We start from the raw sequence: 11,471 nt of genomic DNA, 5'->3' as shown, positions 1-11,471 counted from the left end.
TGCTATTGTATATCTTATGGTTGTAAAACAACTTTGACATTTTGAATTTAAACACAAGCGTGTTCATTTTCTGTGAATTGTGATACTTACGACACAGTTACAATGCACCAAAGCAAAATGCAAGTACTTGACATTTCCTCCACCCCAGGTCTGAAGGTTTCGGTTCGGAGGTATGCAAAGTGGTTACGGGTGATACCTGTTTAGGCTGAGTCAGTAAAATTATATATAATGTTATTCTAACGCTAATTGGTCGTACTAGTGCAATTTGGTCACACACAAGCTTGTTTGAGTTCGTCAACTAGTCCTAAGGCAGCGTCCCGACCCAGAATGCATTTTGACAAGCTCTTTGAAAAAGCGGCGCGGCTGATTCAAGATGGCGGAGATGGACCAGCTGTTAGACGAGAGTGAGTAACATCAATATAAATTCAACCCAGTGTCGCTTTGTTATTACCCATTAATTCCACCGTTGTGGTCTTCACACGCGGCGATAACCTACCTACCATTTGCGATGATCTTCGTTTCTCACTAAGTTTGGAAAGTATCTTTACACGTAGTGAGATACCGGTCTGTTCGTGTAAGGCTAACGCTTGTTAGCACGAGCGGCTAACGAAAGCTAATAGGAGGAGTTGAGCAAGTTTCTTTAGTTCCATTGGGTAAACAAATAATGTTAGCTTAGCTACCGGCTAGCAGCCGCTAATAACAAAGGGATCTCCATAGCTTCATTTAGTTGATTAAACCCTCAAGCTAGCAAAGCTTCATATTAGTACTGTTTATTATTGACAACTACCACATTAGTTTATCGTATGTATATTATTGATTTATTACAATGTGCTCAGGGCAGCAGGTTGAGTCGGCGTATTCACGCAGAACGCAATTGAGTATTATCTTCGGATTTGTGACCTTAATGCTGCTTTAATTTCCCACCATTCGCCCTCTTCACTCAGCTGTCGCTATAATGTTACCCGCGCTTGACAGCTCTATCTGGGGTGTAGGCCTCGCTTAAACCAACTGGCTTAATGCCTGTCTTTTTCTTGAAGTTGTTTAATACACATTTTATTCTAATTATTCATTTTGCACCGTATTCCCTCAGGCTCCTCGGCAGAGGCACTTGTCAGTCTCAAAGGTATGTTGGTCAAGAATTGTGCGGATATATTGTTGACATTATTATTACACTCTTTTTAACCGCTTGTCATATTTTGCTACACTGCTTGGTTGTATGCATAGTTTAGTTTTTCCCGTAAGAAGGTCACTGAAAAGCAGTAATTTAGTTTTGCTACGTTATTGCCAATTAAAGCGTCCAATCATTGTTTTTATGTCATTACCAATATTACCCACAGCCTCTAGGGGGCATGTTAAGCAGGGTTTGCCACTATAGGCTATGATGTGTTAAATCATTATGATTTCCCTCCATCATTTCTCATGTTCACAACAATTTTTTTTCTTTTAGTCATGTTGTGGTTTGTGATGTCAATTATTTTTCTTTGCTGGTATGATGTAATTCGATTGTAGTGAGTGAATAATTACGGTCACAAAACGGTCCCACAAACAGAGGAACTCTGGTCGAACACAATGTTGCTGAATGTTGGTCGAGTTCAGAATTAGAGGTTCCACTCTACGACCATTGCTTTCATGATAATTATTTTTATATCGTAATTTTCTGAATTTGACTTTCCACAGAGGGTAGTTTGTCCAACACTCTGAATGAAAAGAACATCTTCCCAAGAGCTCACAACACCAGGGGACGTCAGTCCTCCCTCACCATGGACATGGTAATAGACAAAATGTTCCCTGTTATTGCTAGACAAACATTCACTCCCCCCCTGCATAACTAAATTTGGCTAAACTCCACATTGCATCTGACAGTCCACCCGAGGCTCGAAGAGGAGTCGGTATGAGGATGATCAGCCACAGCAGCGTCTTCCTTCTAGATCCCCTAGAAGGAGCCAGAGGGTCAACACCACACCACAGGTAAACAAAAAAAAAACTTCCTCGTCCTCCTCGCTAAGAAATATATGCTACATGGTTGAACGTATACAGTACATTGTGTGATTATTGAATGTGTAAATTCTGTGTTGCAGAAATTTACAAATGTGGTGACTCCAGATAAAAAGTCATCTCAGAGAATAGGGCTGAGATTAAGGAACCTTCTAAAGCTCCCCAAAGCTCACAAATGGTGCATCTATGAATGGTTCTACTCCAACATTGACAGGTAAACTCACCTTCACTGTACACATCATTTAGAAACTGCTGGGAGGAAGGATCACAGTCATTTTGTTAGCCACCCACGTTGTGCACCAGTGCGTTGCGGCGATATGGACCTTGGCGTGCAATCACAATATTTAAAATTTCAATTCAGTGGAGTCTTGTATAAAAAGCTACAAACCTTAAGCCATATAATGAAATACACTTGTGTCAAAGCATGAGTTGCGCACTCACACACACAACTACATGGCGTCCTAAGTTAAGCTAACCCCTGCTAGCCTCTAATCACGCTCTGTACGAGGAGATTCAGCCAACGTTCGCCTGCGTTCATTGCCATTTCAACCTGTTTAGGTCGAGAGGTCCAAGTAAATAATAGTTCCTTCTCACAATGACAGCATTTGATGCATCTTATGTATCCACAGCCATCAGCTCGGCTTTATCATTTATACCTGTATAAGTCATTTTGTTATCATTGGAAGAATCTATACCTATTGGAACAATCTATATAAAGAAATATTGCCCAACCCTAATTTGTTGTTGTTGTGGTTGTTTCTAATATGCCAGGTGGCGGTTGGCATTAATAACTATTGTTTATGCAACACATCCAGCTGGGGTATGGGGGTTAACGGCTGTATGGTGAAAGTTTAAACACTGCCCACAAATGTTAGCAACTCGTGCAAAAACATGGTAGAATGTTGTAATCATCATCCACAATCCTCACATGAAACTTGAATACCCCTTTCTGTATGTTCTAAAGAGAGTAAAACAGCATGAGGGAGCTAACAATACTACAGTGCAATTTCCTTTAAGATGACATCTGTTTAACAGATACTGCAGTTTTGATTGTCAAAGTGATGGCTTCAAAATTGCAATCAGCATTTACCTTGTTGTACTGTAGTTATTACTCTAAAATTGCGTTCTTTTTCTATTTGTCTCCCAGGCCTCTCTTTGAGGGAGACAATGAATTCTGTCTGTGTTTGAAGGAGTCTTTCCCCACCCTAAAAACACGGAAGTTGACTCGAGTGGAGTGGGGAACAATCCGGAGACTGATGGGGAAACCCAGACGGTACACATCGTACTTTGCATGACGCAGTCAAACGTGAAGGTTGTTTTTGTTGATATATATATTTTTTAATTCAGGTGTTCATCTGCATTCTTTGCTGAAGAGCGGACTGCACTAAGACAAAAGAGACAGAAGATGCGCCTGCTGCAGCAAAGAAAACTGTCTGACGTGTCAACCTGCAAAGACCTACCTGATGAGATCCCACTTCCTCTCATCATAGGCACCAAAGTCACCGGTAACCCAAATTTTCAGGGCATATGTCCTACGTGTTTGCTAACGTCTTATGTCGTGGTCTCAACAGCTCGACTTCGAGGTGTCCACGACGGGTTGTTTACTGGGCAGATTGATGCCGTCGACACGAGTGCCGCCACCTATCGTGTGACCTTTGACCGAAGTGGCCTAGGAACACATACTGTGCCTGACTATGAAGTTCTGGTACCCACCATCTCTATTGTTTACAATTTTTTCATACTGCAGTGTATACAGTATATATTATACACAACACACTGTAAGACACTGTCATCACTCCCTGTTTCAGAGCAATGAGCCCAATGAGACGATGCCCATTTCAGCCTTTGCCCAGAAGCACCGGACAACACGCTACATACAGAACCTCATGACTCCACCCAGAGGCCCCTACCCATCTGCCACCACACCCGTTCTTATGGTACAGTACATTTTTGCCCAATGCTACAACTCTTCATCACATTCTTAGGGTTGCACGTCAAGATGAATCATGTCCATGTCGCTTATAACAGGACCACGACCCTCTTATCAACCAGTCGACGTGGAGCAGCAAGCTGCCAGGTGCAGACGGAGACACCCTCGGTGGATTTCCTGTCAAGTTCCTTGTCCAAGTGGTAAATGGATGTTCTTAAAATGGCGTTCTGATACAGCTGCAATCTTAGCACCGGTATCCTAACCCTGACATATCTTCATCTTCTGTTACTAGACAAGGTTGTCTAAGATCTTGATGATCAAGAAAGAGCATATCAAGCACTTAAAAGAAATGAACACAGAAGCAGAGAAGCTGGTACAATGCACACATTGAAAGTACTATGACTTAACTGTCGAGCTCTACTCAGACTATATGTATGTGTTTCAGAAGTCCTACTCCTTGCCTATTGACCGCGACTTCCAGAAGCGCTACGCTACCACAGTGCTTGAACTGGAGCAGCTCAATAAAGATCTTAATAAAGTTCTACACGAAGTTCAGCAATTTTGTTGCGAGGTAAGTGATTCATCCTAACAGATTAAAATCATTTGAACATTATGCTGTTGATGGTAAACATTTTGTCTTTTCAGCTCTCTCCAGATCAAGGCATGCTTCCTGCCGACCACCCGGCTGACCTGCGGCGCCACTGTGAGGACGAGGCCCAGCAGATGCTGCAGCTGAGCGATTCCTTCAAGGACATACAACAGAGCATGTCCAACTCCAACCTCACGCACCTTGTGTCCCGCCTCACAGCTTTGCTGCTACAGATCAAGGTCAGTTCCATCAAACAACTGCTTGTTGCACAGCAGACGTTGGGTTGCACAATGTATGCCCCAAAAGTTAATTTATCATCAATGATAACGTGCCAGATATCGACATCGCCGAAGGCTTATAAGGCAAAAATGACTACCACTCCCAACTTTACTGACGAGATAGAGAGATAGACTTCCTTTATTGTCATTGCAGAAAAACACAGCAGTGAAATTGCCAACGAAATGTCGTTGCCTGGCTCCCGTATTACACCAGAGACTAAAAAGATAAATAAAAAGCGGTAGAAAATGAATGAATGAATAAATAGAATGAGTAGATGAACCCTGCGGTTCCAAAATAACAATGCACCCACTGTGGTTGCTCATGCACGAGTATGCATCATACACTGCCATAAAGAGAAAAGAATAGAATAGGAAGAATAACAGTGCGACCTCACAGCTAGGAGACCAGGGTTCAATTCCACCCTCGGCCATCTCTGTGTGGAGTTTGCATGTTCTCCCCGTGCATGCGTGGGTTTTCTCCGGGTACTCCGGTTTCCTCCCACATTCCAAAAACATGCTAGGTTAATTGGCGACTCCAAATTGTCCATAGGTATGAATGTGAGTGTGAATGGTTGTTTGTCTATATGTGCCCTGTGATTGGCTGGCAACCAGTCCAGGGTGTCCCCCGCCTCTCCCCCGAAGACAGCTGGGATAGGCTCCAGTACCCCCCGCGACCCTCGTGAGGAAAAGCGGTAGAAAATGAATGAATGAATAACAGTGCCCTCTTCTGGATCTCGGGGTGCCCCACCTTACTCTTCAAGAATCAATAACATGCGTGTTGCCAAATTGGTTGTACCTGCTGTACCTAAGTACTTTCAACCCATTGTACCTTTTATACACTCACAACGCACCACTCAATGCCTTTTGTCTGAATTTGCTATCCAGTGTCTGGCAGACGGAGGAGACCTGAATTCATTTGAGTTCAAATCTCTAACAGACTCCCTCAATGACATCAAAGCCTCCATTGATCCATCCAACCTCAGGTAGCTTTTAAATTGATCCTCTTCATGTTTTATTCATGTACTTTTAAAAGCCACGCTTCCCAGCTCACTTCCTTTATGTGTTACGGTGCTTCTAGTTGCTTCCAGAATAATGTGGAGATCCACGTGGCCCACATCCAGAGTGGCTTGAGTCAGCTGGGCAATCTGCACGCGTTTGCAGCCAACAACACCAACGCAGTCTGAGTGTGTGGTCTCTCTGCGGCACAGGTGCATGCACAAACACTTCCAGATACCAACTGTCAACACAAGCCCGAGTGCATGTATATGCCATCCCTTTGGGATGCTCCAATCCAATGGAAATAGCTCAGTGGGAGGATGTCCTGAATAGTTTTACCTTCCAGTTTTATTCTATGAACATGTTTGTGCACCACACTCAACACAAACTTGGACGTCTTAATGGTTTTGCCACACAAGTCACATCTCCAACCTCTCCAATGTATTTGTCTGTTCCACGTGCCAAACATTGAGTCTTATAGGTATTTATTTATTTTGAGAGTTGGTGTGTAATGCTTATGGAAGTATGGTAGGTTCCCTGCTTTTTGGTGTTCCACTGATGGGAAAGCACAGTGCAGGCTAAAGAATGTTTTATAAAGTGTTTATTGTAGATACTTGTACAATATCTGTCATTCATTTGGACTGTTGTCAACATTTCTGGTGTATATTCAGAAATGGCTTTTGTAATTTTTGTGTGCACTCACAAAAGAGACGTTGCTATTTTTATAAAGGAGAATTCCGGGGTTTTAATGCCTTTTATTCCTCAACATGATCTTAGCATTTCCACGTTTGGCATGGCTGTTGCTGCGTCCACCACACATAGCCACTGATAAATATTTCATAGGGAATCTCTTTTTTTTCAGTTTTGTAAAGTTATATATGAGCACGCCCCTCGGGCAATTGTATATACGTGTTTGTCTTTTTATATTAAACATAATATTGCAAAGCTATGAGTCACTTCTACTTTGTAAGCCAGGGGTGTCCAAAGTGCGGACCGCAGCACATTCTAAAAATACCAAAAGAAAACTAATGAGAAACGAGGGCAAAAATGGGGAAGATGCAGGATGTTTTATAGCCAGTAATCCCACGTTTAGCGCTGTTACTTGGTTCCAGATTTCCGCAAAATAGATTTTAGTATACATACAGAATGTTTTCATCATTTCATAGAAAACCTGTATATGATTTTCAAAGTATTGGTTTTAACATTAGTTCACATTGTGCAGGCGAGTTTAAATGTTTCAAATGGAGTGGATAGAATGACAAACAAGAAAAAGACTTACCACTTCCACATGGAATGAGAGGAAAGCTTTTTTTTTTAAGCCATAGTATGTCGGCTTGGTGCTGCTGTTTACTGATGCTTAGTAACCAGAGTACTACATATTACTAGTCTTTCAATATTTTTGGACTAATAATAAGCCATAGTCAACCATGATTACTTATTTCCTTAAAAATGTCATATATCGAGTGACGACTGTTTAATTTAGCATATCTACATTGGATTAGCTAAATATCAAAATGACCCCTGCATTGCTGATTTTTCAGTATGCAGCCGTTGGCAAAAAAAGCAAGAATATCATATTTAAGATGAAAGCATTCAAAAGTTTATTACTATTTTACAATAAATAAAACAACTGTATGTCATTTCTTATGATACAAATCTCTGTAGAGCACATTACATAAAACCACCAAAGCCAACCATGGCTTCACTCTCCCAATCGGAGTCTGAATCAGAAAAGTCCGGTGTCTCAGCTCCGTGGATTGGAGAGAAGCTACTGAAGCCATCCCCTGCAGCCCTCACTTGGGGGTACTGTATCTGGCCCCCGGCGTCTTTGGGCGATGACCTGCTATAGTTATTCTGCGTGGGGATGGGCGGAATCACCACTTTCATCTCTGGTCCGATGGTCTTGTTGGGTGGGAAGTTGTCATATTCCACCAAAACCTTGGGAGTATGGTTGCCGGTCATGCCGGTTTGGACTTTGTGCCGGTGCTCGTTGGGGTAAAGGAGGACGTTGCTGGAGGGGACGTTGACAGTTAGCTCGTGGAGCTGCATCTGCTCAGGCTTCACTCGGCTGGCGTCTTTGTCGTACACACAGGATGCTGATACACCAGTCCTGTGCTGATCTTCTGCATTTGGGTGCACTGGGGGTCTGTAGCTGTCTTCTAGTCTAAAAGCAGATGTCCTGTGAGCCTCTGTGCTGTGGCTGTTATCATACACTGCTAGAAGAAGACACAAGGAAAAACTCAGTACAAAGGAAAAACGGTTTTAAATAACTGAACCAAAAACATGGCTGTCAATCACCTTTCTCTGTAGCCATCCTGTTCTGGAGTTGGCTGAAGGATGCAGGCGGGTTGGGGGCCTTCATGGCTGAGGAGCCTACTTGCCGACGTGATTTGGCTCTCCTGTTTTGGAACCACACCTGAAATTGAAGAAATGTAAGATTTCTGTACAATATGTTTTATTTTAGTGATGCCTTATTTTAGCATGTTCCCCATTTCAAAACGGTGCCTTCAAGGCACAAAAATGAATGGGAGCCATGGCATTTACCTGAATTCTGGACTCGGGCAGCCCGGTGAGAGCCTCCAGTCTCTCTCTCAAGTAGATATCCGGATATTTGGTGTCAGAGTAGACTTTCTCCAGCACTTCAATTTGCTGCTGAGTGAAATTGGTCCTCTTTCTTCTGTGGGTCAATATGGCCACGCATTTATCCACTCTTGGCATTGAAGCTGCAGAAGCTAGGTAGTTGGTTACATCCGTGGCTCTAAAATCTGTAAAAAAAATAAATTGTTGGTTTGTTTTGAAGTAATAGTAAAACTTTTATAATATGGAGAGGAACCAACCTGCATTGACGATGTTGCTCATCTGGAGGTTGCCTTCGTGGTACATCTGGAAGTGATTCAGATCCCCAAGGGGCGGATTTCCATGGACTGCAGACATGTTTCCTCGCCGCGATATACCCACAAACTGATCTTGCCAGAGCCGGGAGAGCCCCGGCACTTAAATGAGGCAGCGATCAAAGGTGACGCGGAGTTGCAAAGTGTGAACGACGCGGCCATCAACGCCGGCTGGCACTGCAGTGGATCCGCTGCAAACTTCAGACGTCTCCGGAGGTGTGAAGGCGTCTCACCTTGGACGCTGGCCGCAGGTCTCATTTTAAAAGAGCTTTTAATGGAATCTGCACGTTCAATACACATCTGCAGAGAAAACATTTATCCGCTGTGGCGTGGGCGACGCCATAATGGACCTGTTACCTTCAAAGACGGTCGGAAACTACCACTTTCCTCTCCCCACGACCTCCCAGGTGTACTAGAAAATGCCTTTGTACTCCCAACTTTTGTACAAATACAATTCTCTCACGATAAACTGGAAATATAACACTAAAGGCTCGTAATTCAAACATGACACGTTCGGAAATTGTAAAAACAAAACTAAAAAAAATGCAAGCCTAAAAACAGAATGTTAACTGAAGTTAAAGATACATGTTTTAAAGTTGTTAAAAACATGTATCTAACATTACTTTCAATAACCAAGTACTTCCTGAAAAGTTATTGCTGTAATTATTTGCATAATTACATTACAAAACACCTAATGGTATTAATAGTGGACTGAACAAACAAAAGAGAATTGCTGTTTAAATCCAATATTAATGAAATTGGCTTATATGGATTACATGTGCAAAAATCACTTCACTGCACATTATCACCAGGTTTGCACATTAAGTAAACTCTGCATATTATATAAAATGTTATCATTTTACCATTATTTTCAAATTTGTGCAAAAAGTGTCATTAAATGCGAATAAAGGCGGAAAATAGCCCCCAAAAAGTGTGTATATAAAGGCAATATATTGTAATATCTGGTTTATCTGTACATATCCATAATTGTTGTTAAATACCTAGCAAATCCTCTCATTAGTTGCTAGAAGTCATTCTTATTTGCATAATTACATTTCATAGCCACTGCACAACAAAGAGAGCAATAGTATTAATGGTGGAATTAAACAAGAGCACTCATTTAAGGGCAGCAATCATGGCACTCAATTCCCTTTTTGTACATTTGTCAGTATTAAATTAGATATTTGACTCTTCTCGTGTGTACTGATTACTTTCCCAAGTCCCTCCATTGTAATTCACATTCTGACTAAATCTGATCTGATGTTTACATTCAAATGAATACATTTATGATGTCTGATAAATGATAAATTATGTCTGAATATAATTGTCTTCCCATTGGTGGCATGCCTACAGGATCCACAAATATGACACGGCTCTTCTTATTAATGTCTTTCAACGTCAACTCAAGTGAGAGAATCTTCTTCCTCGATATGCTTTGAACTTGGCTGCACGTAGGAAGTGATTCACCCTCTTTGCCCTTCGGTGACAACAAAGTGTGTCACAATACACAAAGTGTGCTTCAAAAGTACTCAGGGGGTGCTTGGCGCTGAATGGCCCTCATTAAATTTCACTGGGGGATCATGTCAAGAGGTAAGGCACCTCTTGTCTTCCTGTATATTTGGCCAAGGGACATTTTGGAATGATGTCTGCATGCTATATAACATGTTGCGTATGCTTTTGGGCTTAAAATGGAGGCATGATCACAATAGACTAAACTATTCCCATTCATTTTTGTTTGGGTTTCCAATATACTGTCACACATTTAGCATCGTTTATATACAGTATGATAAGATGCTCGGTACTGTAGGTTATAGGTACTTTATATGTGCACATATCTTTCTGCTAACACAAACAGAATAGCACTTACCCAACTGTCATTTATGCCAAAAACAGAATTCAAAGAATCTGAGAAATCAGAGTAAAAACTAATTACATAAATAAAAAACTGTGGTATATTGTGTAAATATGCACAACAATCTGCCAACATAGTAATAAAATTTGACTTGCAAGGTTGTTTTTGTGGTTTATTTCAAGTCATATTTTGGATTTTTGTACATATTAAAATAAGCCAACAAAATACAACAAGAAAAATGTTGCAAGTCAGTCAAAAATAAACATTTTGGACTTTTATTTCAGTTACTTTCAATGTGAGGACTACATAAGATTTGCGTCTATCTACTCTTTTTCGGACATGTGCAAGTGTAAACTTAAATATCCCAATATTGCTTTACTATTCAAGTGGTTTATGTTGTAGTGCATTTCCATGCTAGGATTTTACAACACGAGAAGGCATCCCACTGGCATCCTGCACCTTGACGCCATCGTTTGTCCTTCAACACAGTTCACATGTTACATTTGTCTGATGTTCCTAATTGGGTATTGTCTGTTGTGCAATGCTAACTAAAACCAGGCTGATGAAGTTCCTGATCTTTTAGACATCGTCACGGTGTTACAGGACTGGACTGGAAGGCCGTTGTAAGGTTGTCCTGTCAAACATCAAACACTGACGACTGAAAGGAAGTGACCTTGGTAGACACAAACACGAAGACACCTTGACACCTTTTGGGATGCACCACTTCTTTTTTTTCTTTTCTAGCCTGACCACTATACATTTAACAGACAGACAGGTAAATTATCCTCTCCCGTTTGCAGGGATATGTTAGCTGTCTTTGTGTATTTGATTAGACTGTGAATGGGACACTGAGCTTCTCATATAGTGTATTTTTTTGGGGGGGGGGGGGGGAATTGAGTGTCTAAGCTGTTGAGCCCTCACTTATGGTATGTGTTATGTG

The 11,471-nt window shown here is 41.6% G+C and overlaps 2 protein-coding genes across 4 annotated transcripts; one reads left to right on the top strand and one right to left on the bottom strand.

Moving 5' to 3' along the window:
• Window positions 1-99: 99 nt before the first annotated feature.
• lin9 (lin-9 DREAM MuvB core complex component) lies at window positions 100-6,727 on the top strand. 2 transcript variants are annotated; one of them, XM_058057516.1, is made up of 15 exons: window positions 100-404; window positions 1,091-1,123; window positions 1,678-1,769; window positions 1,864-1,968; window positions 2,079-2,209; window positions 3,143-3,268; window positions 3,343-3,500; window positions 3,567-3,700; window positions 3,804-3,932; window positions 4,024-4,125; window positions 4,218-4,298; window positions 4,371-4,496; window positions 4,571-4,753; window positions 5,678-5,775; window positions 5,871-6,727. In XM_058057516.1, the coding sequence occupies exons 1-15, from the start codon at window positions 374-376 to the stop codon at window positions 5,974-5,976; spliced, it is 1,635 nt and encodes a 544-aa protein (XP_057913499.1). In that variant the 5' UTR covers window positions 100-373; the 3' UTR covers window positions 5,977-6,727. The 2 variants fall into 2 exon arrangements, with proteins under 2 accessions (XP_057913499.1, XP_057913500.1); XM_058057517.1 differs by lacking the exon at window positions 100-404 and adding an exon at window positions 517-535 and having other exon boundaries at window positions 1,092-1,123.
• A 710-nt stretch (window positions 6,728-7,437) lies between these two features.
• mixl1 (Mix paired-like homeobox) lies at window positions 7,438-9,071 on the bottom strand. 2 transcript variants are annotated; one of them, XM_058056120.1, is made up of 4 exons: window positions 8,626-9,071; window positions 8,333-8,553; window positions 8,087-8,204; window positions 7,438-8,004 (listed from the first exon to the last, which is right to left on the bottom strand). In XM_058056120.1, the coding sequence occupies exons 1-4, from the start codon at window positions 8,720-8,722 to the stop codon at window positions 7,460-7,462; spliced, it is 981 nt and encodes a 326-aa protein (XP_057912103.1). In that variant the 5' UTR covers window positions 8,723-9,071; the 3' UTR covers window positions 7,438-7,459. The 2 variants fall into 2 exon arrangements, with proteins under 2 accessions (XP_057912103.1, XP_057912104.1); XM_058056121.1 differs by having other exon boundaries at window positions 7,438-8,001.
• Window positions 9,072-11,471: the final 2,400 nt, after the last annotated feature.

Source organism: Doryrhamphus excisus, chromosome 19, assembly GCF_030265055.1.
Source record: "Doryrhamphus excisus isolate RoL2022-K1 chromosome 19, RoL_Dexc_1.0, whole genome shotgun sequence".
Classification (NCBI taxonomy): Eukaryota; Metazoa; Chordata; class Actinopteri; order Syngnathiformes; family Syngnathidae; genus Doryrhamphus; species Doryrhamphus excisus.
Note: the sequence above shows the minus strand (reverse complement) of the source record. Positions and strands in the feature narration are given on the sequence as shown.

Excerpts from the sequence above, each read along its gene's own strand:
- lin9 (XM_058057516.1), top strand. The coding sequence starts at position 374 with ATGGCGGAGATGGACCAGCTGTTAGACGAGA. Across the intron at positions 1,124-1,677 it reads GGCACTTGTCAGTCTCAAAG|AGGGTAGTTTGTCCAACACT; the intron begins GTATGTTGGTCA and ends GACTTTCCACAG. Across the intron at positions 4,754-5,677 it reads CTTTGCTGCTACAGATCAAG|TGTCTGGCAGACGGAGGAGA; the intron begins GTCAGTTCCATC and ends TTTGCTATCCAG.
- mixl1 (XM_058056120.1), bottom strand. The coding sequence starts at position 8,722 with ATGTCTGCAGTCCATGGAAATCCGCCCCTTGGGGATCTGAATCACTTC. Across the intron at positions 8,554-8,625 it reads GAGCAACATCGTCAATGCAG|ATTTTAGAGCCACGGATGTA; the intron begins GTTGGTTCCTCT and ends TTTTTTTTACAG. Across the intron at positions 8,205-8,332 it reads TGCCCGAGTCCAGAATTCAG|GTGTGGTTCCAAAACAGGAG; the intron begins GTAAATGCCATG and ends CTTCAATTTCAG.